The 26819-nt window shown below is 42.9% G+C and overlaps 1 protein-coding gene across 1 annotated transcript; it reads right to left on the reverse strand.

Moving 5' to 3' along the window:
- Positions 1-1756: 1756 nt before the first annotated feature.
- DHRS12 (dehydrogenase/reductase (SDR family) member 12) lies at positions 1757-26615 on the reverse strand (the record flags this gene model as incomplete). The annotated part of the gene is given in 10 exon segments (XM_010019218.1): positions 1757-1884; positions 4486-4626; positions 5646-5742; positions 6268-6333; positions 6335-6375; positions 7114-7173; positions 16445-16523; positions 22869-22951; positions 26375-26376; positions 26484-26615. Coding segments are annotated over 10 exon segments (829 nt in total), but the record flags the coding sequence as incomplete, so codon positions are not given.
- Positions 26616-26819: the final 204 nt, after the last annotated feature.

Genomic DNA, 26819 nt, shown 5'->3' on the forward strand with positions numbered 1-26819 from the left:
CCAGCTATGCTCTTGTTTTCAGTAACTGTATTTAACAGTTTGAACCATATAAAATGTTAACACCGGACTTCTAGGAAATAAATGTCTGTATAAGCCTTGCTGTTGTTTTCTTTCACTGTAGTGCGAGAAGGAGTTAAGTTTCTAAAATGAAGCAACAATTTGAATGCTGATCCAGCCTTTCAGGAAGAGCTGTCACAGCCTGACTTACCTCAGCACTACTTATCATGGGAAAACTTATTTCAGGGCCTCTCTGACAGCAAAGCCTTTATTTTCAAGGAGACTGACAATAGGCTGAAAAGCGGGTTTTTTTCTAACTAACTGACACTTCATAGGATGTCTTTGAATAATGAGTAAACGCCATCAGCCAGTAGAAAATCTTTCGGGAAACTAAATTAGGTAAGGCAGACATAACGCGTTCTCCTCTGCCCATCAGCATGGCTTTTAGCTGCCACTCACTGCAGAGAGCCCAGGAGTGCCTGTGCTATATTTGTGTCTAGGTCTTTTGACCTACACACTGGTCTGCAGCTAGGTGTAAAACAGTAGTGCAGCTTGGTTGGGTGCTGTATGCAGTCTGCTATCAAACCCACTCGTCAGGGGAAAACGTGTTACCACTATTGTATTAATAGTCTTGTCTGTGTAGTAAATCTGAAATGTGTGAGGCAAAATTAATCCCACCGAATGTCTTAGTCTGAGCTGATTGTCTTCACCACCTGTAGAAAGATGTAGGAATACAGGTGGTTTTTCTTAGCCTAGGTTGAATAAATCACTGTGAAAAAGCCTGTTTTCTCTCAACTGATTTACACTGAGAATCCCAATGAGTAATTCAAATGTTCACAGCTCAGGTAAGGCAAATCCCATCCTTTGTGTCTGGAAATACAACCCTCTCATCAGGAGGAGGACTTCTCTAAAACCTGTGCCCCCAGTGTTCCCTTCCCCCTCTTAATCCATTCATAATGACCAAGGGATTCCCTTTGATCTATCACAGAAATAGCAAGCATGGGTGTCTTAGCATGTTATTTCTTTTCATGCCTACAGTCTGCAGCCATTTTTCTGCTGGATCCTGACATGTCTGGTTTTGGTATATGTTGAAACCTCCTACTTCATGGTGTCTTGACATAAACAGGATAATATTCAGCCCTGGCCCCATAAAGTAATGTGGAAGGCATTTGGCAGCGTTCCTAAATTCTTGCTGTTTAAACATGAGGAAGCAGGCCACTTCTGCATACCAGCATTGATTTATAGAAACTGAGTGCCGTGAGGAATCCCTCCGTTTAAACTAAGCAGGTGATGCAAGGGTGAGTTTCTGCATTCCCAGTTGTAGGTTTGAGCTCAGTCGCTCTCACACAGTGAAGGAAGCCAGCAGCCTGTCAAATACAGTAGTCAAACACAGCTTAAAACATTTACTACTTCTTCCCTGATGTCCTTCACAAGGGCTACTGAGGGAATGCTCCTCTCTATTTCTCTAAGTTGAGTGTTTTAAATGGTTGTGGGTGACTTCACCAAGCCTTGGTTTTACTTTAATGCCTCCCCATTTTTCTTCTAACTCAAAGAACACAAGTATACTGTGTCTCAAGACAGCAGGTTCATATTCACAGTGGGAGAGACTCTGCACCACTCTCCCCCATGACGAGAACACCTGAACCCAATTTTTTTGTAACAGGCTGATGGCATCCTTCTTCCCCTCAGCAGCAAGCACACTGCAGTACTGCTACTGTGCAATTAGCAGCTTTGCAGTTGCACTGTGTTGCCAATGACACTAAGTTCCTGCAGGAGTGGATTTAAACTTCTGGGAGAACTGTTCCAGCACCTCCATTAGCTTCTCCTCATCTTCCAGTGGACTGTGAGTGCTTGCCAGGGGTAAGTGTGTAGAGGCTGGTTGCCTGTCTGGAAGGTGAAATGCAAGAGTCCTTATGGATACATTTAACTACTTCTTCTGGCACAGAGATATTTTTCCTCAAGGCTCTATACAGCCCAAATATACCTCATGGTGTTAAAGGCAGGAAACTTACCCTCTAGGGATCTGTAAACACCGTTAGTTAAACATATCTTCCAAAACAAAAATCAAATTAATTTCATTTGTATTCTGGGACTAGAGTACTTGTTCTTTAGCACGATATGGCTTAGACTGGGGAGCAAGAGCTCAGCTGTAGCTCGAGGCAGTACAGATAAAGGAAGGCCTTACTGTGGGATTATGCCTCCTGCTCCCTGTCACTAGTGCAACTCCTGCAGACCAATAACTTGAAATTATTGCTGCAGGCAGAGGTTGCTTTTGCAGCATGAGACAGGGTTTTTCCTTGCCTCCCGGATAATGTTTCTAGTGCTACACAGATTCCCCAACTGGGACCTTGTAGTTTGGATTATTTTCAGTTTTAAAATGCTTATTTTCATCCTTGAAAATAATGGTTAAATTCTAAATGCTAAAGAACTTGAGCTAATTGCATAATCACCAGAAGTAACATGTATTCAGCATAAAGATGTCTGATCATAATTTCCCAACTTGATGCTTTGCTTAGTTTTCCAAATCTCACACTCTTCACTCACTCTGGAAATACAGCTATATCACCATCCATTCTAAGGGATTTTTCTTTCCAAGAACATGGTATCTAAAGCCTGGAAACCTTATGACGATGCTCTCAGATGTCTGTGCAACAACAGTCAGAGCACTGGTGCAGCACTGTTAGTCTATTTAATAAGTCCAACTTCTGTAGTAGCCAGCTGAGACCAAAAGAACAAGCTGTTGCAACACTGGGCAGCAGATTTCTCTGAAAACCTATCAGGCTTCCCAGAGGAGCAGAGATGTTTGCTCTCTTAAGAGCAAATGTTGTAACTGGCTGCACGCACCACATAACCTCTGCTCATGGAAAACTGAGGAGAGAGAGAAATATGCAAAGGAACGTTCTCTTCCCCATCACTGAACATGAACTGCTTGCTACCTAACCGTAGTGCTTCCAGTAACCTGTGCTAAGGTTTGGGAACTATGTGTGAAAGTCAAGTTCAGCATCATGGAGAAGATGCTTCTAGTCCTTGGAAAGCTGGATTGTGTCAAACACTTTATTTATGTTGGCAGATGCAGTGAATCTTGGTTGTACAAGTCTCACTTCCCTTTTTTTTTCCTCAGGGAAAACAAAAGAAATATTGGCTTTGTTTTGCACTCAAAGGGAACAGAATAAAAGAGAACAGGGGAAATGGAGCGAAGGTGTGACTGGTTCAGGAAAAGACTGTCTAGGGCCAGATGAACAAAGGGACCAGATGAGGGTCTGTGTAAAGTGCTCCTGCACAAAGCCCTTTACTGAAAGAGGCTGAAGAGGGTCCCTACTAAGCTGTGGTTTCCAAGGGAAGTAGGAGAGAGAGAAATAACTGACTTCATCACTATTTGACAAGCACAGGACACAGACACAGGGCTTCTCTTGCAGTCTTAAGAGCAGTCATGCCGAGACCAAAGCTCTCAAAAGTCCTAGCTATAGCTAAGACTGTTTACTAAAGCTGGGGGTAGATAAAGGCTAAAGGCAAGAGCCTGGTGGAATTATGGTCTTGGAGAAAGAACAACTGAACAGAAGCATTAGGACCAGAAGGTGACAGGAGTACAAAAAAGGCAAAGTCTGGTTCTACAAAGAAGACTGACCAGCTCGGATGTGGAGTTTCTGCATGCACCACATGATGACACAAAAGAGGTCTGGTTAAATACCTGTCAACCAACCCTGTTTGAGTGTCTGGGAGGCAACAGAAGGGACAAAGTCAACCCAAATCCAGAAAAGTCTGAATTTCCTGCATTTTCTACCTAGAAATTCAGTGAATCAGGATTTGGAGGCCACATCCAACAAAAGTACTGGGCTTCTGTAAGCAATTACCCTGAGCTTCACCCTTCTCCTTCTGCACTGACCTGCATCACCATTAAGACATCTATGCTTCTAGCTGCTACTACTAAGATGCCTGACATTTGTCTGGGAGAAAAGAAAGGCTCTGCCCTATTTTTCCATTCCCTATGCTTATAGTGCCAAAAATGCCACTGTGCTCAAGTCTCCCAGTATTAGAGAAAGGGGAATTGGCAGTTTTAACTATCATGGAATGGCAAGAAAAGCCTATCAAAGCAAAGCCAACCCCCAGTGCTCTGTGAGAAGGATGTTAGTTCCCCTGCATTGTAAAAGATGGTGTTTGACAGCTGTGATTCACCTTCCCTTGGCACAGCCCTGCTTACAGCCATTTTCGTTAAAAAATGCCCAACTCTCCCTAAAGAAAGCTTTGAAGTCTTTATCAGCTACTTTAGAGGAAAAAAACAGGGACATCATAACAACTTAACACATTTGTTCTCTGGTTACACAATGCTCACTTGAACCTTTAGTCTTGGAATGATTTTGAGAAATACTTCGTCCTTTGAACAATGGTTGCCTGGTCTGGCCTTCGTTCCCTGCCAAGCCAGATGGGGATCCTACAGTTCAGGCAATTTAGGGATCTCCACTGCTATGCAAAGTAAGACTGCTGCCTTACCTGAGAAGAATACATCGCTCAATAAATTCATTGCTTCTGGCGACACTGCCAACCACACAACAGTATCAGCTCTGTGGGCCTCTGTGCACAGGTTATTCTTCATATTCTAATAGAAATGGTTGGACTGCGCAAAGACGTCAGCTGTGGGGGAAACAGAATAGCCAGATGCAGGTATTCTAACAGGATCTTTAGCTCTTACTTTCTCACCGTTTTTAGGAAACCAGTTGCAGCACTGTATTTTAAAACCGTGGGGTCATCAGTACCTAAACCAATTACATAATTCACGTTTAAACTTTTTATTTCATCAAACAGATGATGACTGAAGGCCCATCCCTCGCAGCTGTTTATTTTTGGGGGTTGCAGAGTCCTTGAACTTTAAGGTGGGGAAACTTTATGGTTCGTTAGGCTTGAAATCCATAAAGTCAATGCAACAGTAAATGTATTTTAAAGACAAATACTTTTAGTAGGAAAGGGCAACTTTCAAGTGTAAAGTAGATGGGGTAAATGCTTCTGTCATCAGAAGCAAATCTGGGAAACCGTGTCCCTAGAAAAGACCTAGAGATTGGATTGTAGTCTGCATCCCAAGCTTGGGTGTTAGAGGCTGGTAAGGTATTGAGGAATGCAACATGCGTACTGGATAACCGATGCCTGCCTGCCTGCCAAGCCATAGTCACTGAGGAACAGCTGCAGCTCAAAGGGCTGTCTGGACAAACTCACTGCTTCTCAATGGCAATAAATGTTTAGAGGAAGAGGAGAGGAACAGAGCTTGCACAACGGTGCATGCTCCATTTTCCTACATGCCCTTGCAAATTCCCAGTGTCTGCAGGCTGGTGCTTACAGAGGCAGAAGCTCTATCTGTGTTTGACAGTCCTTCTACAAATGTAATTTAAAGGTTAGCTTAAAGCATTGTGGCTCTGCTGTGCGTTTGCGCAGGGCTGGAACCATTCATTGCCCATTATTATTCTCTGGATATACACAGATAGCAGACACTGTGCAGAACAGAGCTATCAAGGGGGTACAAAACTACTTTAAGCACCAATTTGGAGCCAAGAAATCACTGCACCTGTTGCAGAAATCCACTTAGAAAGTTTTATTTCTCTTTGCTTTGAGACTAATCCTGAAAAGAAAGAATTACAGTCAGAGTGTCAAGCAGATGTTACCTGGAGTGTCTGCGCAGCTGGGGTGCATAACAGAGAAATGGATGTTCCCATGAGCTTTTGCCCATTGTTCTGTCAGGACACAGCAAAAATAGCCAGACTAGCATCAAGTTCAGCAGCCTGTCCGCTAAGTTAGCTCCCAGGGAGATAAACTACATCAAATGTGCTGTAAATACCAGGTCATTTCTGCATGGCAGGAATACACCCTTGTTCATCCTGACTGGATCTATGGGATAATTTTGTCAGAGACCACCATGGTCATTGCAACCCATATCCTGACCACAAGCTTACTTTTAAAGTGGTTATACTGCTTTTACTGACCACATCTGCTGCTGCAGACTGTAGGGAAGAACTAAGCAGGCAGAAAGGGTTTGTCAGCAAGAGACAGTTTTCCCCCTTGAGACTTATTTTACATCAAATGAAAGTCTAGCCATGCTCTCTAGGCAAGATTGTATGTGCTCATAAGCCCATGCCATCATACTCCTGAAAAATATTGCTTGTGTGTCTTTGTATAGGTTGGATGCAATGGGCATGCAACAGTGAACAACAGGTTTGTTGCCAAGCAGGTGGTATAAGCCATCTAGCAAACACGTGCTGGGCTTTGTTTTCAAAACATGAAATGTACCTTCTTTTGTGCATACACCATAGTTCCATCAAATGTCCCATTTCCCAGCTGCAAGTCAGATTTGTTTTAGGTTTTGAACTAGCATGGCCCCAGAAGAGGCAGTTATCAAATGAATGCAAAGCAAGTGAGTGAAAAACAGAACCAGGAACTCCCCACAAGTGCACTCATGCATGTAATGTGGTCTTCAGGCCGTATTTGGAAGCCCCTAGGGAGCAGGATTCCTCAGCATACTCTTTGCATTCTGCTTGTGCTCATGTGTGGAGCATACATGGAGATGAGGTGGAAAAAATAGAATGTTTTTTAGGAATAGATTTTCATTCAAAGTGGTGTTGACTCCTTCAGGGAACTTCATGCTTCTGCCTTTTGGAAAGTAATTGAGAGAAAGAAAATAGCAGAATTAAACTATTTGTAGTTTATAAGTTTAGCATTTATAAAAGGTAATTAAAAAGCAGGAGACTTTTTAAAACCTGAGAAATTTAATCTAAAAAATATACCTGCTGTTTATTTTACAGCAAGATCTATTTTACACCAAGATCTCTGAGGTTCTGTACTCCTGTTATAGCTATTTTGCACTACACTGCAACAGATAACTTGCCCCAGGGAAAGTAAAAGGGAAAGATTCCAAAGGAAGTGTTTACTTTGATTTCCAGTGAAGGGCTGAGAGCAGCAGACATGAGCTTTTGCTTGGAGAAGGAGGTGGGTGTGAGCAAAATGCAAGAAGATTCTAGAGGTGTTTACTAGAATATAACTAGTCCTGCATTGGTAGCACAGCCAAAGACACGCCGTCACAACCCAGAAGGTAAGAATAGTAAACCACCGCTTCTCAACAGCATCACAGACCCACTGCTCTGGCACCAGCTGCTTTTTCCAGGAGGGGCAGCAGAGCAGTTGTCAGAATGAAAGTACCTAAAAGACAGACAGGCACCAACGCTGACTTTTGTTTTCAGAAAATCTTTCTTCCCTCCCCACCCTCTGTAACGACCCAAACTCCTCTTTATTTCTGACACTTGATCTGAATTTAATGATGATTTTTGTTGCTGCTCTATTTGCAATACGCCAACTCAGCTTGTAGTGGTCCACGTTGCTGCTTACCAAAAGGCACATGAGTTATTTTATAGACTTTTATGTTTATTGTACTTATAGAGCAAACTGCTCACTACATTCAGCCATGACTGATGGCAAAATGCCTCAGGTACGGATTTCCTTGAGTGGAGGTGGTGCCAGTGAAGAAAACAGGGAATGTGTTTCTCCTCCCTGTGTGACATGCATATATATATCTATGCCAAGTCATGAACAAGAGAAGCAAACTGTGCTTCACACTTGTGTTTCTCAGGGCCTTGCATATGCACTTAAGGCTTGTCCATTTTTGCCTTCTCACTGTGAAATTACTCGGAGTACGCTGACACTTTTGATTTGTGCTGCACACAAAAAACGCCTCTTAAATCCCCAGCATGACTATTAGAGAAGATAAGGAGTCCTTGGCGGGGGGTGGAGGGTGGAATATTAATGCTGTGTGCCCAAGGCCGAGCTAAGATACTTAGGGAAACTTAACTGTGTCCGTCCCCGTTATAATAGTGTTCATTTAGCTTAGATTTCTACATACCACACAAATATATTCCATTACAGTTGTTACCATGACCAGCAAAGTTTGTTATTCAAAACACTGTTCAACACTAGTGCAGTTGAGTCAGACACACCTAGTGATGTTTCACCCACTCAAGTGCAACACAGGGATTTTTCTTTTCTCTCTTTAGGGATATTGTTCATTTTTCACTTTTAAACTGTATTTTAAAAACTCTGTTTAATCCCAAATGAATCTAGCCCTATTTAGTCTATTGTTTCTGCCTCAAGTAAAATAATCCCTCTCATCTCTTCACAAATGGCTCCAGTTCAACAATTCCATATCAGTGATAAACATATTATTTTCCATGAGCTACCAAGGCCACGTTTTCCACCAGACATGAAGACTTCAACATGTGTCTTTATAACCTCTCTTCCACAGAGGCGGTGAGATCACCCAGTTAAAATACAGCATGTTTATAAATATGCTAACAAAATCAAACATGTTACATGCTTGGTGCACAAACTGTTCAGTTCCCGTGTCAGTCACAGCGATCTTCGTTTCCTCTCTGTAATCAGAGGGACACCCATATGCACACAGTATATTTAAACCCCTGGCAAACCAAACAAAGTGAATGCACAGCAGATGAGTGAATGCAGCCTGTCTTCAGCAGAAAATGCGGGCAGAGGCAGTTGCTGGTGAATAATGAGAGCCCATACGTCTGCCCTGGTAGCAGTGGGGAGACTGAAGGGTGACACCATGAGGACAAGAGCTACTGCTGACTGTCACGGGAGACTGCCGCCATGTGAAAAACCCCAAATATACCAATTCCTTCCGTACAAGCTGAGAGCATGGATTAAATTCTGGTTTGCTGTGGATTCTTCAAGAGCAAATAACACCATGTCTTGGTTAAATAAGCTGCATCTCCTACAGGCAGAGGTGCAATGCACCAGCTATGATGCTGCTTGATTTTACTGTCCCACAGATTAATCTACAATTTTAAAGGGCTTTGTGTTGATTTGTTAATTCTAAAGGGATGCAAAGATGAATGCACTAACATTTCCTCATTAACAACTGAGTTTTGTTTTGTTTTCCAGCTGGATGAGACAAATGTTCAATGCCAAAAATCCTGCTTATAGCAACTACAGCTTGTCAGAAGTTTATGCGCTTATTTTAAACCACAAAACAACTGCAAAGCCAGCGTCTCCTCTCTTCCCCGAGTTTATTAACAACTCAATAAATCCCACAGAGCCAGACCACGCCATCATTTTGCCCCACAAAACCACTTGCTCATTTGTTTTGAGACAGAGGGCAAAAAGACCAGTTTTGATCTCAACTTCCTATGGTAAGCACTAGTATCTCAAAACACACAGTTGCAACACATCGTTAGACAGACATTAAGACTGAAGTGTTTAATTTCTCCCAGTACAAAAATATTTCACCAAATATTGTCCTGGTTTTAAGTGACTGAACACAAACTCCTTAGTACTTTAACCAATATACTTGGATTAATATAAATATGTTCTTATTTGCATGGGCTGGTTTGTCAGGCAAAACAGCTTGGACCAGAAATGTTGTACAATATTAGTAGGGTAGATGTACCGTATTAATAAGAGATATATTGTCAGTTGGGATACATCATCAATTGAAATCTCCACATCTTTATTCACATAAAAGCTGGCAAGTAGTTTGATAGTTACATTCAAACCAATAGGAAGAATGCTAAGTACGGCCAGTGCAGGGGCCTGGCACTGCCATGTGTCTCATGGCATATGTGTTGCCAAGCACAACTGTACTGCAGCAGGCAGTAATACAGAAATGAATTTCTAAGTGAAAGGGGAAGCCACAGATGAATGTGTTGCCTGCCACAGTCCTGCTTATAAAAGCATAAATTGCATTAATGGTATAAAAACTGAAAAGGGAAAAATTCCTTGTTTTTAGTAAAAAAACAATTCTGCAAGGAAAACCAAGACTAATTTGGTAGAAGAAAACCCAATCCCTTCTCCCCCCACTTAAGGAGATTGAGGCAACTTTGAAATTGTATATCCTTTTGCTAATAACTCATTATTAATATCAGCACACTGGACATCTGCCTTTCCAAAATGAACACTTCAGCATTCTAGCACATTTCCTTGACGCAAAAATCATTTATGTCTGTCAAAGGAGAAACCTCCTCCTGCAGAGCTTAATTAAAGATGGTAAAGCATATCAAGTGTGATTAATGCTTCATTATCTCTGTGTTCAAACTGTAGAGGTTTGGTTTGGGTTTGCTGGTTTTTTTGTTTAAAAAGACCAAAAGAGAACACAAAGGCGCATGGAGGGGAAAGGCAATGATCAACAGTGATGTATGTGCCTTGCACCAAAAGCATTAAGCATTGGGGTATTTTGGTGATCCTGCCCCTCCTCTGAGAGGGCTCAGGGATTCTGTCAGAAACAAAGACCTTTTTTTTCCCCAGAAAACAAGAACTGCCACTACTCCCAGGGGTTTCTGAGGAAAGTGTGTTCTTGTCTCAAGCAGATACTCTGCGAATGAAGGTGCTCAGCCTTGAGGCCACCACATTTCCCAGTGTCTGTTTCCCCGCAGCTCTATCCATGACAGAGGACATGTGGCACCTGGGAGCAGGATGTTTCTGTCTGAACAGTTCTCCTGGACTATGTCCCATTTCTTGCACAGGTCTGAGTGCCTACAGGAAGGAGCAGGCTGCTTTGAATTACACACGGTGGGAACTCGACCAGCAGCCTCTCTCTGACACACATTTCAGACCCAGCAGGCAGGGAGCCATGAGTACACCTACACAGCAGTGCTGGACATACCACCTGCATCTGTGACTGTGTGACAGAGGCCAGACTCTTACACATCACTTTTTCCAGGCATTGGAAGGTATATTGTCTACACGGCCTGAAAGCTTGACTCCCACTGGTGTACTGGTGGGGAATAAATAATTTTGCAGTGAAATGGTTTACAACACTCCCATTTAAAAGGAGTATTTGTTGTTCCACAAAGGAGTCCAGGAATTTGGGAGTCCAAGAAGAATTTGGGAGCTTGCTCAGAAACAGCAAAAACCAGCAGGAAGGCAGAAGCAGGTGAGTAACCATCCAGTCTATCATCCCTATGCACAGGAGTTCATCTTGCCCTTGCTGAAGTCTGCTAGGTGAGAAGTTGACTAGAAAAACCTACTGGACAAGCTATAGCCCAGTTCCACATAAAGAGGTTTGACACAGAACTTGCTGTCAATGTTTTCTCCAGTTAAAGAGGCTCCTGGGATTGATGCACAATTTCTTTTGAAGATAAACATCCACTCAACGTTTGCTTTTCTTTGGAAAAATTCCTGCAAGGTGTATGTCTTGAAGCTGAGCTCACATAATAGGAAATCATGTATAATAAATACACTGTAATCAAAACCTTCCTATAAGGGTACAGCAACTCCATTCAACCAGCTCTGTCATACAGCAGGTTAGACACTGTGGGTTGTCAGTCTGCAGTAAAAGCAAGGAGCACGGCACTTAATGAGAACACACTTTGTTCATACATACTCCGGCCCAAGTGCTGATCACATGAATATTTAAGTTTCGTGTTTACTTACTAAAAAAAATGAATTGCACACATTCCCTTGTGGTCTGTTTTGTAATTGCTCCACTTGCTCCAAGGTCTTCCCAATTTAGTTGAGTAATGTCATATTGTGGTCTAATTAACCACTCCTGGTTTTAACTCCATCCAGTGAACTCCTCTGTCACCCTGTATGAGCAGTAGTTCAGTGCCTTCACAATCACAGAGTGAAACTTTGATGATGCAAGAGTAGAAAATGAGGAGCTGTTACGGAGATAAACATTCAATTTGTGCACTAAGTTGTTTAAAACAAAGCACAAAAGGCTGACATAAACTGCTGCATAAACTCCTAAATAAAATTACGCTCCTTTCGCATCACAAGTAGAAGCTGAGGGGACTCTGTGGAAAACACTATAGTTGGGTTTTGCAGGAAGGTAGCTCTGCATGTTCCTGCAACAGTTAGTTCTCTGTGGGTCTCACCATCTCTACCACAGTACAATCAAAGTGAAAGCTATCCCCATGCAAGGGACAGAAGTCCACAGTGTATTAGACACTGGTCTATCCCACAGAGGGCTACAAATCATTCTGTACTAGAACATGAAACTAAGCAAAACATAGAATAGCCCTAACAGAAAATATAAACAAACACTGAAAAGGCACATTTCCAAAATGCTGGTGGTGAAAATCAGCTTTAGCCTGCTAAAACCTGGAAGACTCCTGAGGATTCATATTTCAGACTTGGAAGTCAACAGGATAGCACGTATAGTAATAGTACACTAATACATACCTCTCTCTGTTTTACAGATTTAAAGTGACCCTAAAACCTGTACTTCAGAATTGATTTATAAAGAAAATTACGATTTCAGCAGAAGTAATTTTGTAAAGCCACTACCTGTTTATAACATCAAATTAATTGATGATGCAATTATTGCAGACCCAAGTGCCTTGGTGGATTCTAGAATAATTTTTGCTTGATGTTCTATTTGGCACTTAGTGGTAAATTGTTGGTGAGGTTTTTAATCTGCTAACATTCAGATAAGGGCAGGCAGCCAGCACCACACTCAGTGAAGTTTCCCATCTGCCTGAGTTTTACAGTATTATTAGGAACAGTGTTATTTCAATTGCGAAAAAAGTGGGAACAAAAAAACCTCACTTTTTATTGTACAGATTTCAATGGCTCATTCATCTGGTAAAAATCAGTTAAACTGGCTTGTTTTTCTTATGTTCAAGGTTTTAAAAAAGAACACACTGAGTCTTCCTTGACCTGGTTATCTTGTCAAGCCTTCATTTTATGCAGTTCCAAGTAAGAGACATCCTTGAGTCTGCTTGCTGAGTACAAGATCAGGAATGAAGATTTTAATGTACTGTCTCCGAGACCCAATTCTACCACACTAGCAATAACAGTGTACAGGAAGAGCTAATGAACATGAAGACAAAACAAAGGTTTACATTTCCCCTGAATTACAAAGCTCAGCTCAATAAGGGTTCCTCTGTGTCCTGGGAACCTAGGCTTCAGTACAGCTAGTGGATGTGCAATTATATTCAACCTTATCCTGTATGTAGCACTTCTCACCCCTAAGTTTCAAAGCTCTTTAGAAAGAAAAATGGTATCACAGTCTCCTTTTCACAGGTAAAGTTGTCGTGCCAAAGATGAGGCAGTGACCTTGTGGCAGACTGACGGCTGATATCCAAGTTGCCTGGCTTCCAAGCGGTTCAGAACAGAGTCTGCCAGGCCACTCTGCCTTCTGTGAAACACCAGTTAGATATGGTTTACATGTAGGGAACAGACTGACCAATATCCATACAGGTTAGGCAATTTGCTATACATGGGCTGTACTGCTACTGTTGTAGAAAAGCATCTTATTTTCTCTGGCCTACCCCTTCTTGCACAGACAGTAAATGTATATGGCTGTATTATTAAAACATGAGAGCACATTAGACTGAAGAAAAGATGCATACTGGGAGCATTATTTATTGATCTCTGTGTTTTAGCATCCCCTTGGCTGGTCAGTAGCAATAAAAATATGACATATAGGCCATTTTTCCATGTCAGGCAATAAGATGTGTTGAGTAAAAGTAAAGTGAGGCAGGGTATAAAACAAGGATTGTTTCAGTTAAATGTCTAGTGCTTCAATAAGAACATGCTGCTGTCACATCCACTTGCCTACCAATGCTGACAGGACTGAATACTGCCAGTTTGAATAGTCTTTGTTGGGAGTTTTAATAAGACAAGGAAAATAAAACTAAATTAAAAAAAAGGAAGTGTTGGCTCAGAAGTCCGCAAGTCTCATCAGAAGAAATGACTGTTTGTCACTGCCCAGCTCCTGGATACAACCCTGAGCACAAGGCCAGTCTATGGGAGGAAACATAAGGGCAACAACACACTAACTAAAGGATACACATATAAATCCTGCCCGTCAGGACTGGCAGCTCCCCAGGAAGTGTGCCCACGTTACCCCAAAGCAGTCACTTGGTTTCATACTGATGGTGTGATTCAACCAGCAATGTGCTGTTTCAGAAGCACGTCTGGCTAGTGCTCCCACATTACAGAGTAAGTGCTCCACAGCTATTGCGCTTTCTGCACCCTCACTGAGCTCCAGCAATCAGAGCAACAATTCTTGGGGACCTAGCAGGGAAAAAAGGTAAGATATTTCATGTGAGAGCAATAACAGAACCACAACAAGCCACATGTGTTTGTATCTGAGCCCCATTTTAAGGATGTTAGGCACCTGTACAGATACGGCTGCCTCTGCCTGCTCAATGCAGTTTGAACTCGAATATTTGACAAACCATACAGAGCCTGAACTGTCAACATGCACTTTGCATTTTCATGACCTTCACCCACTTGTATATTCTGACAACACCAGAGAGGACTCTGCCCCTCCTCTTTCAGTGAGCTGTCCTCAATTAGCCAGTCAGTGGTGTTCCACATTAAGGGAAGTTCACTTTCTAATCTAACCAGTATTATTTTTGAACATATTAATCCTACCTACCCGAGGATGTGTGCATTCATTTTTGCCTCACATACATCCAAGAAAAGATCAGGATACAATGTATGTTTCGCAAGTCAGATGACCAATTAGAACTGAACTCTAACATCCATTATGCTTGAAAACAGACTAACAAGTCAGTCAAGAGGAAAATATTCATAGACTTGGTTTAAAAGCTCCTCAGCATTTCAGATGTATAGTTCTACAGCTTATATGAATGTTACTCAGACACAGAATTCAAAGACTATGCCCTGCATTTAAAGCATGTTACAGTTCAGAGTCCTATATTCTTAGATAATTATAATCTACATGCTCCTTTACTAGACCAGAGCTAAGATCCAGGGTAGAAAAACAACAGTGAACAAAAGATGGAAGGAATACATTGCATGTGAAGATGCAAAAAAGAAAAAAATCATATTATTCCATCTTATTTCTGCAGAAATCAAGCAGTCAGGACTTACTGTTTCCATGCCACTGATGAGGGGGACGACTGCAGATTTTCAAACAAGGATCTTGAACCCATGTCATCCTTCAGGCTTTAGGTTTTCTGGGGAAGAGGCAGAAAGGGCAATTTAGTTTGTTGTCTTAGCCCACATCCTAGTTTACAGCCAACCTACATATCAGCCATATCTAACTTAGCCAAGTTTTTATCTGGCTAAAAAGAGAACTAACCTATAACCATGGATAGTTACCTATACAGAAATAACTTCTCCAAAGTAAAGTACCTAGTTTTTACGGAAATGATTTAAGGCAGCGTCTACTCTGAAAGCCATCTCTCCACGCAACTTTCTCCTACTATGACTCCAGCAAATATGGTTTATTACCCCATCTCTGACTTTGAAGAGAAAACCCCTGCACCACTGACAGCATTGATCCTTCACGTGTGTCTGACCTGCACGCACAGAAGCTTTCTCTTGCACAGGCAGCCTCTTCCAGCTCAACCAAGTCTCACTTGATCCTAAAAGCTTCAGAAATTAATCCTCGTTGTTGCTTAGAGAGAACCAGTTTGAGCAAACAGCCCAGCCTCTGCCTTAACTCTGCAGAAGTTGGACAAGAGGCTAATTTACCTGTTTTACCTTATCTGCTCAAATGTACAGTCACCTCCTTGACCTTCTTATACAGTAATGCAGCAAGTGATATACAAATGAACAAAGGAGATCTACATGTAGCATTCATAAAAGGTAATACAGAAACTCCCCTAGTTCACTGTAATCATTATTCAGCTTCCTCTGTGCAGCTAAATCTCTCTAGTGGGGCTGATTTACAGCCTGGAAAGAAGAACTTGATGTTTCTACTTGTGTGATAAAATCTAATTCAAGTGATGCACTAGCACAGTTCCTCAACATTTAATTTCCTCAGTGCTTAAAACTAAACCAAAACATAGTTTTGTATTCAGACTGTTGCATTTGTTTCACTCTGCTTCTGGAAGAACTGCACCTTTGCACATTGCTGGATTTTTGTCTGAGAGACCACAGGAGGGTTAAACTAATTTGAGGCGAATGCATTTTGCAAGGTGGAAGTTCTTGTACTTCTGCAGGCAGGGGAGATTTGATGGCAAAATAAAATTCGCTTTGAATTCTGACAATGAGAAACAGAAGAAAGTCAGCAGAAGAAAATGAATCTGTGCCTTTACACTTGAATTAATTGTCACTTTAATGTAGTCAGACTTGCAGAAAAAAATAAGCTGTATGTAGCATATCAGCTAAGCAAAAAACATATCTAAAATGTTGGTTTCCAAAGTAAATAGGACTTAAGGAAGCAATACAGGAAAAAGGTGGAGTATAAAACCTAAAAATGGTAATGAGAGTTGAACAGAAAATGTGTACTAAGAACCTCAAAATATGCAGCTAAAGAATTACTGCCTTTCTCTCTTTTTTGTAGCATTTCTCTGTAAGTGAGTTGAGACTGGACAAGAGTAAACAGACATGGAGGCTACTGCAAACACATTTAGAGCAAATTAAGCAGAGAATTGTGGGCCAAATTGTGAAATCCAAACTACCTGTTGGACAACTTCATAGGCTGTGCGCTCCAAAGACAGACTCAGGATTTAAGTGTGCAAACTTACGAACACCTTTCATTTATGTTCATTTTTGAATTTTTCAGCAAACTTCCAGACTTCCTTGGGATTAGATATATCCACAATATGCAAAAACATATTCTAAAGTAATAAAAAAACAAGTTACAGGCAACAGGAACAGTGAAAGCCCCTGTTCACTGTTAAAACCTCTCTAGGTGAAAAGGAATTTAAGCAGTATGAAAAAATATTATCTCCAGAACACAAAGTAAAGCACTTAGGTTAACATGGACAACTGGAAATTCTAATTCTAGTCCTTAAAATATGCACAGTCATGTTCCTCCAGTGTTTGACCATCCTCATGGTACAACACCCAAACAAATAAATACTACTATCTAGTCAGAATTTTTCTCTGTTGCAATATGTGTCTGCTGCCTCTTGTCCTTCCACTGCAGACCTCCAAGGGAAGCATGATACTGCCTTCTCTACACTGTCCCATCTCACAACTGTACACTACAGTAAGACGCATCTCAACCTTCTCCTCTTAACACTGAGCAAAACCAGCCCTCTCAGCCTCTCCTTGCACATCACATGTCCATATCCCTAGTCACCGTGGCAGCTCGACTTGCTCCAGGACATCAATGACTTCCTCATGCTGGGGAACCCCAAACTAGGCACAGGACTCCTGCTGTGGTCTCACAAAGGCTTAATAGAGACAAGATGCTCCATGGAGTCATGTTCACAGAGCCTGAGGTGTGACTGGCCTTCCTCACCCCAGGGCAGACAGTGACAGCTTGTCAGCCCCAGGTCCTTCTCTGCAAAGCTGCTCTCCAGCCAGCCAGTCCCAGCCCGTACTGCTCCAGGGGGTTACTCCATCCCAGGGCAGGACTGTGCATCTGCTCCTGGTGAACTTCACAAGGTTCATGCCAGCCCAATTCCTCACCTGTCAAATCCCTCTGAGTAGCAGCCCATCTCTCCAGCTTCCCCTCTGATCCGAGATCATCTGCAGTCTGGCAAAGACTGCACTTCACTCCATCACCCAGGTTGTTAAGAGACATTCAGTAGCTTTTGCTCCTGTATTGACTCATCGGGGATGACACTAAAAAATTGTTAACAGATCAGCTCTGTACTGTTAATTGCCACTTTCTGAGCCATATGTTCCACATAGTGTTCCACCCTGCTTGTCATCCAACAGTTCAAATCACACCTCTCCAAACTGACTACAAGGATACTACGGCAGACCATGTAAAAGTCTTGGCAAAGTGGAGGAAAAGTGGTGAGCGCTGCTCTCTGGTCTATAGGCAGAGTCATCTCACCAAAGGGGCAGCAGCCAGCACAGTCAGGACAGGTTTGCCCTTGATAAATCCACACTTTTGTTCTCAATCACCTTCCTGTGTTCCATGGGGATTTGCTCGATAATTTTCCTGGAGATCAAGGTGAGGCTGACCAGCCTGTAGCTCCCTAAATCCTGCTTGCCTTTTTTGAAGATGAGTGGTTTGCCTCTTTCCAGGTAACAGAAAGCACCTCCCACTTTGAGGAAGTTTTCTTTGAGGATAATCACCTTTCCCAAGTCCTTTTGCTCTCCATGGCTGTCTCCCAAAATCTGCTTTACTAAACCAAAAGACTGTAAATTACTACTTATCCTTCTCACCTGCCTCGATCTTAAATTCCACAGTCTCATGGGCATTTCCACCAGCTGTTGAAAACTGCTATTTATAGCAGGCCCTGCAGAGATGACCCCTAGCCGGCTTGTCCAACACTCATATCAAACATTGTCCTCAATGCTCTCCAGAGATCTCCTGGATTGTTTATGCCCTGCTGTTCTGCCACAGGTATCAGGATGGTTCAAGTGCTTCATGAGTACCAGGACCTGTAATGATGGGGCTTCCCTAGACCTCTAAAAAAGGCTCCGTCTACTTCGCTAGGCAGTCTTTGTAGATACCCACCATGACATCATCCATATTGATCTGACCTCTGTGACTCTCAGTTGAGAGTTTACCCATAAACTCTCAACTGGCTCATTACCCATTTCAGAGCAAAGCTCCATGCACTGAAGTCACTACTTTGTGTTGAGCACAACTCCTCCTCCTTGTCTCCCCTTGCCTTTCTAAAAGGGTCTGTATACAACCATGCCAGTGCTCTAGTCATGACAACCATATCTCTCTAATTGCAGTGAGATCACAGCTCTGCAAATACACATGGATTCCTGTGTTTCCTATGCTATGTGTATTCATGTACAGGCATCTGAGATGGGCTTCCAGTTATGTTACTTTCACATGAAAATTGATAGCCTCCTACGTTTTGCTGTCACATGCTAGAAATGTACTCACTTTCCCCATGACCCCACTATTGTTCTGGGTTTGGTCACCATCCTTTAAACTGGAAACCAGTTTAAAGCCCTTCTCACTACCTTAGCAAACCTAAGCTATTTGGCAAAGATACTTTTGCTCCACTTTGCCACTACTGCTCAGCAAGGCTTGTTTTTCAGAGAAGGTCAAAAAGGTCATAAAGGACAAAGGCAAAATGACAAAGGCCAAAGAGACACCAGTGGCACATTCAGGTGTTAACCTGCTCCTACCAAAGCCCTCTGGAGAGCACTATTAGGACTCTTATGCCCTTCACTCTCTCTAAGTGCTCTTCATGAGCTTAAGGTCACCACTCACAATACCATGGGTTCCCATGTGGTTGGGCAAGAAATGGTCCTAGTCTCAGGTCCAGACAAGCCTCAGCAGACTCTCCCCAATACCCCAGACCTGACTTCTCATAAAGAGGCAAACTGCCCAAGACATCAAGCCAAGACTGCAGACGGATGCCTCCATCCCCCAGCGGAGGGAGCCTCCAGCCATAATCACCCACCACTTCCTCCCAGTGCTGACAACCACTGGTTCAGTCTCATTTGTCTCCAACACCTACCCTGACAGAACTTGTTCTTCCTCATCTGTTACCATGGCACTATACCTACCTTATGAATGCACATCTGCAGGCAGAGAACGAGCGTGCCTTCTGTTGCCAGCAGTCCCCAGTCCCCAGCTTCCATTCCTCCTCATCTTGGGAGTCTTTATCCACCACTTATTTAAGCGTAGCTTCTACCTGTCCCTTCTTCCATGCAATGTGGGGTTTTTGCTCTTCTACTCTCTGCAAAGATCCTGTCAATCTCCTGTTTCTGTTCCCTATGGCGATGCAGCCGGCTCATCTCCTGCTGCCACTTCACCTGGCAGCCCAGCACTTTGATGACAGCAGAACCCAGCAGATGAGGCCACCATCATGCTCTGCCCCAGGCTCAGGAAAAAGCACCAGTCATTCCCTGATGCCCAACATCTGCCACATCATTCCTTTGGAGCTCTGTGGAGGTCAGGCTCCCACATGCCAGGGGCAGCCACTCCAACCAGGGCAGGAGAGCACCCTTTCAGGTGCCCACTCCAGCTGCCTCAGAGTATTGGGTGCCTTCTGCCCACTCTTTCATGCTGCATTAACTGCTAAGTCCTTGTTAGCCACCCCATGTCACAACAGCCTTGTAATGCTTTTAACTACTATGGCCAGGAATGTGGATGAAATACAATAAAAAGAAGAAATTTAAAAGCTTGACACAGAGCAAAGTTATAATTTTCTAAACCACTAAAGCCAGAAATATTTCCTCTCTCCAAACATCAAAAACCTTTTACTGTTTGTTAAGGCAATTCTCTTGCTTTTTGCAGATTTGTGTTCTACCCAGTACAAGCACAGTGGCATTTATCAGCATACAAAAGGCATGTCAACTCCTACTCTTCTCCTGGATAACACTTAGTCTCAAAGACTCTCCACAGATAGTCCAATGACGTATCCCAGGAAAAGGCAGTTTTAAAATAATTATGCAGAGGATGTGTTCTCATGCAAAACAACAAATAATCATTAAATGGCCTCCTCTCTTTCCAAGTTGCTTCTTTAAATACTCACTATACAAGCAAATGAGGTAAGAGAAGAAGCTGAGAAAATTGTAAGGCATTATTCCCTGCCTACAATACTGCTTGCCTGAAGATAAAAACCACATGATTTTTTCTGTCAAGCCACTGGATTTCAGCTCCTTATTTTAAGTTAGGCCAGAATTTTCTCCTTGTAATGTTCATTTCTGACCAAAAGCTGTTCTGCTGTTCCTAATTCAGTAACACTCCAAGAGCTTTCTAGTTTTAAAGCCGCCACCATTATCTACTGGTACAGAAAAGCTGAAGTTTTCTGGGTAAATATTCAATATTACAAGTGATTTCAGAGAGTGAAAATGATGCCAATTAACACTTATCTGCCTAAGACTGTCACATTGGTTCAGAAAAAGGACACACAGGCCTGTTCCCTATGAAAGTCCTGGATGGTAGCAAAGCCATTTTCAAAATGAGACCTAATCTCTGCAACTAGATCTACTTTAACATATTAGGACAACTTTATAGTTAGCTCTGTTAGTTCTGTAGTTAATAGCGCCTGCCAAATAACTCCATTACAGCACTAAATTCCAGCATGTTCCAACTCCACAGCCTGTTGCTGTGGAAGATGGAAAATCTTTGGTGCATACTACAACAGTATCTCTGTTCAGACGATCAGGAAGAGCAAGTTAAGGCTGGATACAGCTTGTCAAGCTGCAGATAAAGCATTTTATTATCAGCCTGGATTGCTTCTGAATAAGCACTTACAAAGAAGGATGTTCTGGTGGACTCCTTGTACAGCTTGTCTAACACTTCACTGAATGCTTCCTATAAAAGCGCCCTATCCACAGGGTGACAAACAAGTACCGCAGTGCCCTCATACTCTTTCATGACTAGGGAAACTACAGGTTTGCAGCCTACCAAAAAGTGGGAATGTGGTAATTGTGCTGCTTTTAGTGGAAGAACATTATTGGCCTCAAGTTTTGTTCCAACAAATGACAGAAAACAGAACACGAAGAAACCTTCAGAGGTCAGACTCACCCTTCTTCCCAGGCTGTCTGACTGCAGTTAGAAAAAGAGATAACACAGATAATCACCAGTCTTACTGTAGCCATGGGATTACATAGTTAGAGACAGCTGGAAAGTATTTATTTCTACTTAAGGACTGATCTAATTCACCTTCATTAAAGAACTGAAGTGTAATGCTGGTTGTGTCACACTAGGGAGCTGAAACCAGTGAGCAGAAATTTAGTCAATATGGTATCTCTAACCATAAAAAGTCTTCAGAATTTTTGATCCACTTAAAAAACTATTATTGGAATCAAAACACTGTGTTCAAGAGCCAAGTCACTACTTAACATGATGACAGCTCTCCATTCAAGTGCTGTGGGTTAACCTTGGTAGGCAGTTAAGCCCCATACAACCACTCACTCATTCCCTTTCCAGTGGGATGGGGGAGAGAATCAGAAGGGTAAAACAGACAAAACTTGTGGGTTGAGATAAAGCCAGTTTAATAAGTGAAGCAGAGGTGTGTGTGCAAACAAAGCAAAATAAGGAATTCATTCACTAATTTTCATTGTCAGGCAGGTGTTCAGCAATCCCCAGGAAAGCAAGGCTGCATCATATGCAACAGTGATTTGGAAAGCTAAGCACCATAACTGTGATTATCCCTGCTTTCTCCTTCTTTCCACAGCTTCTATGGCTGAGCACAACATCATATGGTCTGGGATATCCCTTTGGTCAGTTGGGGTCATCTGTCCTGTCTATGTCCCCTCCCAGCTTCTTGTCTACCCCTAATCCACTTGCTGGTGGGGTAGGGTGAGGAGCAGAAAAGGCCTTGATGCTGTGCAAGCACTGTTCAACAATAACTAAACCATGGGTTGTCAACATTGCTTTGGTCACAAATCTAAAGCATAACACCACACGAACTGCTATGAAGAAAACTAATTCTGTCCCTACCAGAACCAGTACACCAAGATAGGAAGACAACGACTGCACTTCTCCATAAGCACACCCTCCTGAACAATTAGCAAAAGCAGCAGTGACAGCTACAGGGGTATACTGTGCAGTGATACACGTGGAAGCAAAAATATCCAACAGAAGGGAGGAGGTAAGGGAGAGATGTATAAGAAAATGAGATGGAAGAGTATGTGGGACATGGAACTAGGACCACACACAGGACTTCACAGAGCAGCTGAGCTTAGCAAATCGAGAACATGTTATTCAGACACATAAAACTTTCCACTTCAATGCTGTAGATTCATAAATGTTGTTGCAAGAGTGTTGCAATGCATTAACTTTTAAAAGCCTCAGCCACGAAGGTAGAATAGTAAGACAGCACAGAACCTACCGACAACAAAGATTAAATAGAACAGCATGCTGGTGGTGATGTTATTAATGACAGAAAGCATCACGTAGTGAAATCTCTTCAAACCATATGGATGATAAACTACTAGATATTTCCATGTCCATATGAAAATACCATTATAAGTACAACAGCAGAATGACGAAACAGAATACCTCAAGGCCTCAATACCTCAAGGTTGTTTAATATTAACAATCTTTCTAGGAGCGAACAACAGACTGACGAACAACTCACCTGATTGCCCGTTCCTGTCACTATTTCTCCTCTAACGACCTCAGCTCACGCCTTACTTCTGCAGCCCAGGTGAACCGTGCCACCTGGTGGATCCCGACCAGAAACACAGCTGATGGTTCATTACCGGCTGTGCCCGTCAGCACGGAGGGAGGGCCAGGCAGCGATGTGCAAATTGCAGTTCTTGTTCGGGGTTACGTTTTGGTACAAATCAAATGAAACAAAAAGCCTTTTGTGACTGAGCTCCAGTCTGTGGGAAGCCTGTAGCCTGCTAGTAGCAGTGGCAATACTGTCAGACAGTCACTGGAATACCATGGGAGCTTCCCAGCAGGCAGAACATTCCTGAGCTTTGCTAACAGTCCCGCTTCTCTGCTGCCAAGAGCTGAGCGGTGGCTCTTCACCAGTGCCGCTGAAGCCCAGGTCTGTGGATTCCTCAGGGCTCCCATGACTCCAGCTGATGAGCTGGAAGCAGGGAGCTGGTTAGCGCCATAGCAACCCATAGCAGTCCCAGCTCCAGCAGCCTTGGACCATTCTCAGGGACAAATTCCCCCTAAAAGGCACTGACCCAGCTGTACCATCAGGCAGAGCAGACACGCCAAAAATACCAATGGGGTCTGTCAAAAGACCTCAAATGCAAGGTTTAGGACACAAGGAGTGAATGTAGTTAGAAAGCTGGAAGATTTCTGCTTTCTGCAGAGATGGAATTAATTCTCCCCATAGAGCACAGCACAGGGCTGTGCTTTTATTTTCTCTCCCCTTGTAATGCTGGGGAGGGGACTGATAGAGCTGCTTGGTGGGCACCAGATGTCCAGCTAAGGTCAACCCACCACAGAAGTTTTTGGTGCCCAATGTGGTGCTTGGGGAATTTCAGATATGGATAGTACTTGGGAGAAGTAACAGGCAAAACACAGACTAAACAATGTCAGAGAGTGGAATGATCATGAGGAATTTCTGTTGTAGTTGTGGTGAAGGGGTGAGAGGTGGGTTGTCTGTGCATATTGTCCACTTTTGTCCAGTGTTATGATGATGTCATTTTGATTTTGGGATGGGGAATTCTTTTTTTTTTCTTTGCAGGACCTGTGGTCCCATGGAAAGAGGAGCCCACACTGGAGCAGCCTGTGAAGAACCGCAGCCTGCGGGAAGGACTCATGCTGGAGAAGTTCATGGAGGACTGTCTCTTGTGGGAGGGACCGCACGATGGAGCAAGGGAAAAGTGTGAGGAAGAAGCAGCAGCAGAGACAACATATAATGAAGCAGCACTCCCTGCTGGGGGAAGAGGTAGAGAATTCAGACGTAGAGTCAAGCCTGGGAAGTAGGGGGCGGTGCGTGCACTTTTAAGATTTGGGTTTATTTCTCGTTATCCTACTCCGATTTGATTGGTAATAAATTAAACTAATTTCCTCATGTCGAGTCTGTTTTGCTCATAATGGTAATTGCTGAGTGATCTCTCCTTGTCCTTATTTCAGCCCATGAGCCTTCCACTGTATTTTCCAATCCTCTGTCCAGTTGAGGAGGGCAGTAATAGAGTGGCTTTGGTGAGCACCTGGCCATGGTTAAACCACCACAACTGGCTTGCAGCTGGTACAAGCAATGAACCTCAAGGTTTTTCTGAAATTCTCCAGTTCTCCACCGCACTGCGCTGCCACAGTCGACTGGTTTACCAAGTGCACAACTGCAGGCAGCAGTGGGAAACCCCCAAATCTGGGATAACCATACAGATAACCCTAACCAGTGTTTGTGTTACACATAGACCATACGTGCAAGGGACCATGCACAGACAGGCACTGAATATATACAGATCAGAATGAAAGACAGTCTTTATCGCAGGGAGAACAGATTTCATGAGTGAGAGAAAAGGCAAGCAACCAGAAGGTGCAGTGTCCAATGCTTACTTCTTTGGCTGTTTTCACAGTGACTGCAAGCTTCACTGCAAAGGTGGGCTTTAACTATAAATCTTATAGCAGTTAAGGTTGTGTATTTACAGGTGTTTAAGAAACACCCCCCAGATAACAGGGCACAGCACAAGTTACGCATGCAGGTACAAATTAAATACATGGAATCTGGCCTTCAAGATGATCAGAAACATTCTTAGAGTCTACAGCAGAAAACATTCTACAAGAAGAGGTGGGTTTTAAGAGCTTTGAGTATGAACTTTTTTCTTGCTGTTAAGAAGACAGTTTTGGTGTGACCTACAGGCTAGGAAACAGATTTAAATACATTTTCCATGGTAAAGATTGAAATTATTTGAATTTAAACAACACATGGGAATTGTCAGAGTGGTTGGGAGAAGACTGCATCAAACTGAAAGTGCAGTTCACAAGACATAGAAGAAAGCCCAAATCTGCAATACCCTGCGACACCAATTCAGAGAAAAGCTGAACTAAAAAAATTGTCATCAAACTGTCATTACTCACAAAGACATGAAGTGGTTGAAGGTAAAGCCAGCATAGCTTGGTCATTGTTTTGCTGAATCAAAATTCCTTTTTTTCCTGTCATGGTGTACTTGAAGAGATTCAAGTAAAAGCCAGAGACCCAACAACTGATGCTGAGTTTCAGAGCAACATGTTCAAGGATAGGATCAGGAACACACTGTTAAGTCATTTTAACTTCATATGTACAGCAACACCCACAAAAGGAATCAAACAAGCAATCTGTGCCCAACAATGTTCTTAGGGCTCCTGATACCAGACATGGTGACCAAATCCTATGCAGATCCAGGCAGCCTGACAGCTTGCAAAACCTGGCAGGCACATCCATTTGTGAGCAAAACAGTCACCAGACAAAGCAATACTTACATAAGGCTATTACACATAATAGCAGTAATGGGAACCTGAAAATCAATCACATCCTGGCACTGATGGGGATCTTCAACCCAAAGGCTCTTCGATGCTAATAATTTTGAATTAGTTTAATTTAACTGAGTCACCACTTTCCTTCATAATACTTACAAAACCTGAGCAAAGAGAGCAAAAAGCCACAGGCTCCTCCCTTTTATTCTACAAGCCAAAACTCCTACCACTCTTCCACAACAGGAATTATTTTGTCAACTCTGAAAGGGATTGGTTTTATCCTTCAACAGTAGCTAGTTCCAGTTCATACTATCTCCTTGGTTACAGTGAGCAACAGAAAAAATGGTTGCATGTAACCAGTTAAAGGGCACAAACTGCAGGTTATCATCTTTAAGATCAAGCACAACTATGTTGCTTCTTTTATACTCTCCCATCTCATCTTAGCACAGCCAAGTGTTTTCTTTCATCATAGGGTACATTTGTAAGTTCTTCAAAATTCATCCAAGCTGCTCCTTGTACTGGATCAGACCTAAATGGACCTTGATCCATCACCAACATCCTCAGATGCCACTATAACACAGACAGTTTCAGTAAACATGCACTTGAGAAACACCGCAGATCCTCTCCACTAATTTGGTTTCATTATTCCAGTTTTCACAACATTGCTCATGCTTAAACCTCTAACCCATGCTAATGGGCCTGTAAAACAACACACCCAACCCCTCACCCCAGGGAGCTGTGTCTTTGTGTTTTCACTGGAAGGCCTAACATGTTTCCTTCCGTCGTCTCCATTACAGCCCCTCAGGCTCCTCATTACAGCCTGGCTCACCTCTCCTTGCTGTCTCTGCCAGCGGCTTTACCAATGCCACTGTTTGCACCATTGCCCAGAAAGTGTCTCCCAGCCACATTCACCTCCACATCGGCTGGACTGAAGTGCTCTGAAGCAGGTTCACAGCCACTCCTGAATAAACCAGAGACACATGTGAGCAACTATATGAGTACTTCCAAAAAATTCCCAGGGGAGAATTGAAAAGCACCTCTCCTCCAGCTCAGCATATGTGAAACACCTCCCCTCTGCCCATTACTTTCCATATCCGTGGGACGGGCCACGTATAGTGCCAGGGGCACTACAAGGAGTGATGCAGCAACAACTGAAGGCATTTGC

This window comes from Nestor notabilis, unplaced genomic scaffold (assembly GCF_000696875.1).
Source record: "Nestor notabilis isolate BGI_N333 unplaced genomic scaffold, ASM69687v1 scaffold27067, whole genome shotgun sequence".
In the NCBI taxonomy this organism is placed as follows: Eukaryota; Metazoa; Chordata; class Aves; order Psittaciformes; family Psittacidae; genus Nestor; species Nestor notabilis.